At 40.5% G+C, this 4829-nt stretch overlaps 1 protein-coding gene across 1 annotated transcript; it reads left to right on the forward strand.

Moving 5' to 3' along the window:
* Positions 1-946: 946 nt before the first annotated feature.
* LOC117444675 (ladderlectin-like) lies at positions 947-1524 on the forward strand. Its single transcript, XM_034080101.2, has one exon. The coding sequence runs from the start codon at positions 975-977 to the stop codon at positions 1458-1460; it is 486 nt and encodes a 161-aa protein (XP_033935992.1). The 5' UTR covers positions 947-974; the 3' UTR covers positions 1461-1524.
* The last annotated feature ends 3305 nt before the right edge of the window (positions 1525-4829 follow it).

The raw sequence follows: 4829 nt of genomic DNA on the forward strand, positions 1-4829 counted from the left end.
CAGGACCAAACCATTACACGTAAATAGAAGGGGGTGTACAGAGGCTTTGGGTAATTAACTTTTGGAAGAAAATAAGTTAAATGAATAGTAAGTTTAGTGAGTAATTTATAAATATAACGTTCTATTAATGTTAATTATTGAGGATTGATGAAAGGTTACTTACATTTTCTTTCTTAATGTTCTGAACATGTTGGGGCCCCTGTCAGTCACGGGCCCTTAGAATCGTCCTAACTTTTCACCCCCTTAAGGCGCCCCTGACGCCACCCCTCTAGCATGCTCACCCCCATTATTGGCAAACACTTCGCCCATCCACTCCTTTTTAACCTCATCCACACTCTCCCCATCCCAATGTGTTTCCTGCAGACATATGATGCTGGCCTCACAGACTTAGCGCCCGGCTTCTTCTGAACTTACTTTTTAGACCATTACCGTTTAGAGATGAGATCGTTGCCATCAAAAGGGATGTTATTATAATAAACGTCCTTTGCATCATTACCTTAAACTGGTTGCTTTCCCGAGCTCCCCCTCTGTTGAACCCGCTCTCCTTTTCTCCACCTCCCTCTCCTTGTCCGCTTTGTGTCTTGCAAGCAGCCCGGCGTTCTCCGCTCCCGTTTGGGGAGGCCGTGCTTCGGGCCGTACCCTGTTGTTATGCCGTCGGTTGAAGCCCCGCCGCGGACTGAAGCCAATCGTATTTTCACTCGTACTCACTCACTCTTCCTGTTAAAGTTGAACTGAACCGTCTATGGAGATAACGGCGCGCGCGTAGCAGAGAGAAAGGTTTTCTGAAACTGCCGGCAAACTTTTATAACTTACATTTTACCGGGCACCGGTCATGTGATCACGTCACGTGACAATGACGTCACATTCCCACACATATATAAGCAGCCTGTCACATGAACCTTCACAATCTCCATCCTCTCCAACGGTTCAGTGCGACTTTAACAGACAGAGACAGAGACAGAGACAGAGACATCATGCTGGTTTTCCTCTTCCTGTTGGGCCTGGCTCTGGGTGCTGTGTCTTCTTCAGATGACCCTCCAATGGAGCTACAGCAAGAGACCTGTCCCTCCTTCTGGCTCTCCTTCAACGGCCGCTGCTACAGGTACTTCAACACGGAGAGGACCTGGGCTGATGCAGAGCTCTACTGTGTGTCCCAGGGAGGCAACCTGGTGTCTATCCACAACACAGTGGAAGAGGATTTTGTCAAATTCCTGATCAAAAGCTCTGACCCTCTTGAGGGATATACATGGATCGGACTCCATGACATCGCCAAAGAAGGAAGTTGGATGTGGTCTGATGGGTGTGCAGCCAAGTATTTATTTTGGTATAGAGGACAACCAAACAACAGCGGACGACGAGGTGAAGACTGTGTACTCAACAACTGGAAGGGGAAGTGGAACGATGGGCATTGTTCAAATACTTTTCCCTCAGTTTGTGCATCTCGCACAACTTGTCCTTAGCAGCTGAGATGTTACGTGTTCACCTGTTTTGTTAACATGATAACAATAAAGTGTGTGAACAGAAGTCCTTTTGTCTAACCTTTATTTTCATGAATGTTACATATTCACATGGTCGCTCCAGGGGTTAATCAAAGGAATTATGTCTACACCTTTTTAAATACATTTAGAAAAAAATATTGATGACGCATTTTTACATTTTGATCCACAGATTTGAGCCGTTGCTTATTATTCTGTTTGTTTGAACCACACAGCTGTATATCATTCAATGATCATGTGGTCAGGTATTTACGGCACCTGGTGTGTGGATGACCAACGGGCTGAACCTGCTCTTTTAATTTAATTTAGGAATGCTTCAAAGTGATCAGTCTTAGCGACATTATTTATTGGGAAAAGTACCATCACTCTTTTTCTGGTTATGGGAACAACCGGTGTTTAATGGACAGGGACAATACTTATCATGTGTATCTTTCACATGGACGTAAACGTACAAACCTAAAATGTACTCAACAGTAGGCTATTTTCTGACAAACAAGACATTCATCCTCTGTTTTAAAGGAAGACTAACGAAAGGAGGGCTTGAGCTATCAGATATAGTTAAGATTACAGAGTCTAATATATATATATAGCACTATTCAATACACCATAGTAGGCCTACTTGCATAGAGTATATTCAGGCAGGCATGGCGTGAAACTCAAAGTGGCAGCATGGTTACAGACATGTTTATCATCACCTGCTCTCAGATTTCAATGGAATTCATATAAAATGAATGATTCTTGGTTTTTGTTGGGAAGCAAAAACAATCTAAATTATTCAAACATAAACCTTTGATCATCGTTTTCAAAAGAAAGTCAAACTGCTTTGGTTTTTCCTTTGTGTTATTTGATTGAGGTACTGGAAAACTAGAAAATGTGTGAATGCTGTAAACTGTGAAAGCTAAAAGTAGGCTGAAGTTATGGAGCCAAAGTATTGGCTGAAATAATAAGGGGAATAAAGATTCGGTAAACAGCATTCGCACTAAAGAATTGAACTAGTGGAATGCTATAAATAGCATTCACACTAGAAATTGTAAATAGTGGGAGTTGAATTGAGAGGGAAGGAAACAAGAGTAGATATGAGAAGATAACACAGGAGAGAGATGTGTTGAGGTGATTAAAATAGAAGAGAAGAAACAGTAACGGAAGACTGAAAGAAGAGAGGAGAGGAAGAGGGCAAGTCTGAACAATCTGGCTCTGTGCACAAGATGGCGGCTATCAACTTCCGGCGGCTGAGTACTTCCTGTTTGAGTACAGAGTTTTGACAGATTGACAGTTTGTTATGTCACACCGAGAGCAAGAATGAGCGGATTTCGAGGTAAAGAAAAGCGATTGGCCTTCCAGCGTGTAAGAAAGTCGGCACTACATTGCTGTGTGCCCCTTTGTACAAATTCGTCCCGTTATCAGAATCAGAATGCCTTTAGTCCCACAGAGGGGACATTTGCAGCGTTACAGCAGGAAAGAGCCACAGACAGCTTAGTGTTGAATATCTTACATGCATTAAAAAGTACTAAGTTATAATATAATAAACAATATGCTAAAAAAGTACTAAGTTATAATATAATAAACAATATGATAAAAAAAAGATAAAAAGTTACATAATTTTCAAAAATACAGATCAAAAACAAATCCTGTAGCAGTTCTTAGGATTTAGCAGCCCGGTATATATTACAGTTATTAAAGATGGCATATGTATATAAAGTATATATTGCACATTAAGCACATCGTTTGACAGTATTTAACAGCAGCAAGTTACACAATGTTATAATCGGGAGATAAGTTTCCATTCATTTCGGCAAGCCTGGGCAACAACGATTAAAAGATTTCTTGCTCCCAAACCAATTGTGTATTTCATTACAAAAAGCAGTTATACCATACTATGTTTAGGTACTAATGAATTATATCCTCAAAACAAACGCACACACAAATAACAAAGGAAAATACATAATTTAATAAATCCACAATATGATAACATTTTACAGATTAATTTAATAAACTTTTACAAAACATAGGTTGATGTTATATCGGGGGAAAAATACATATTTAAACATTTAAATTAGTCTGGATATTGTACATCTGTTCATCTGTTATATAACAGATGAACAGATGTACAATATCCAGAAAGTAGATGCAAAAAATATATATAATGTGTGCATATCCTCTGAAAGAGTGTTAGTCGCTGAGTAGTGAGCCATTCGCTTTTTTTTCGTGGTGCGATGTCTGCTGAGAAGTCCTTGTCTGCCTCGCTGACTTTGAGGACACCTGGGTCTGGCAGCTCCCCCCGCATGGCCTTGTAACGTGTACTCCTTTGAACATGTTTATATGATAATTAGGACTTTAAGAACAATTTTACACTCAGACAACAATCACAAAGTTGTAGCAGGCTACATACAATTACTTAGGACAATAGATATTACCTTACACCGTCAGCAACTGTAAACTGCTTTGGCTTAGTGGAAGTGAACACCATGTCACTCACTCTGCCTGGTTTCACACCCTATTAATTACACCAAAGAATTGTCAAATTAATTGAAATGGTCGTTGATGCAACATACTAGATCAGCTCTTGGCACAAAGGAAATACTCATTAAACCGTGGATTGGTTGTGAACACATACTGTACTTACCATGGTTCTTGGCTTGTGCCATCGCTGCTCTGTTTCAGTGCAGCTGAGGACAGGGGGGACAGCAGCCAGGTTGAGTGTGGAGTTGCAGAGTGCTGTTCCAGCTACACAGGAACACTTTGCCACTGCAATCTCCACAGGTGAGCAGTTCTCAAAGACAATCTACAAATTAAAACAAAATGTCAGTCATTTTACATTTAGGACACTGCTTCAATACAACACAGACAAAAGAGAAAGCTGAGAGCAGGCTGATCAGGCAAGTAGTAGGTGTGGGAAAAGGCTAAACCATGTCAGGTTGTCAGTCACATCACATACACAGAAGTTCTGCTGTTTGGAATACTGTCATTTGAGGACATTCAAACAGATACGCTTGTGTTGCCCGTCTCAGCTCTCTCAATGTATTATCTTATATTATAACTACATCAAATAGTGTTAGTAGAACGTTGAACAGCTTAACATAGATGTAGGGGACAAAACCAGCACTTACCTAACACTGGAAATAACAAATAATTGGACCCTTCATGGATTATACTAACTGTGCTGTAAATTCATGGGTTTGTGTTGGGTGTATGAGGGTTAAATTAATGGGGTTCATTTTATGTGAGTGTGACTTTAAATCTGGATGGAGATTCGCGGGGTTTATTGAGATGTATAAATAGAGGGGAAACATACATTAACGTCATTGAGATTGAGGAATCAGGAGAGGCCACTAG

The sequence above is a fragment of the Pseudochaenichthys georgianus genome, unplaced genomic scaffold (assembly GCF_902827115.2).
Source record: "Pseudochaenichthys georgianus unplaced genomic scaffold, fPseGeo1.2 scaffold_882_arrow_ctg1, whole genome shotgun sequence".
In the NCBI taxonomy this organism is placed as follows: domain Eukaryota; kingdom Metazoa; phylum Chordata; class Actinopteri; order Perciformes; family Channichthyidae; genus Pseudochaenichthys; species Pseudochaenichthys georgianus.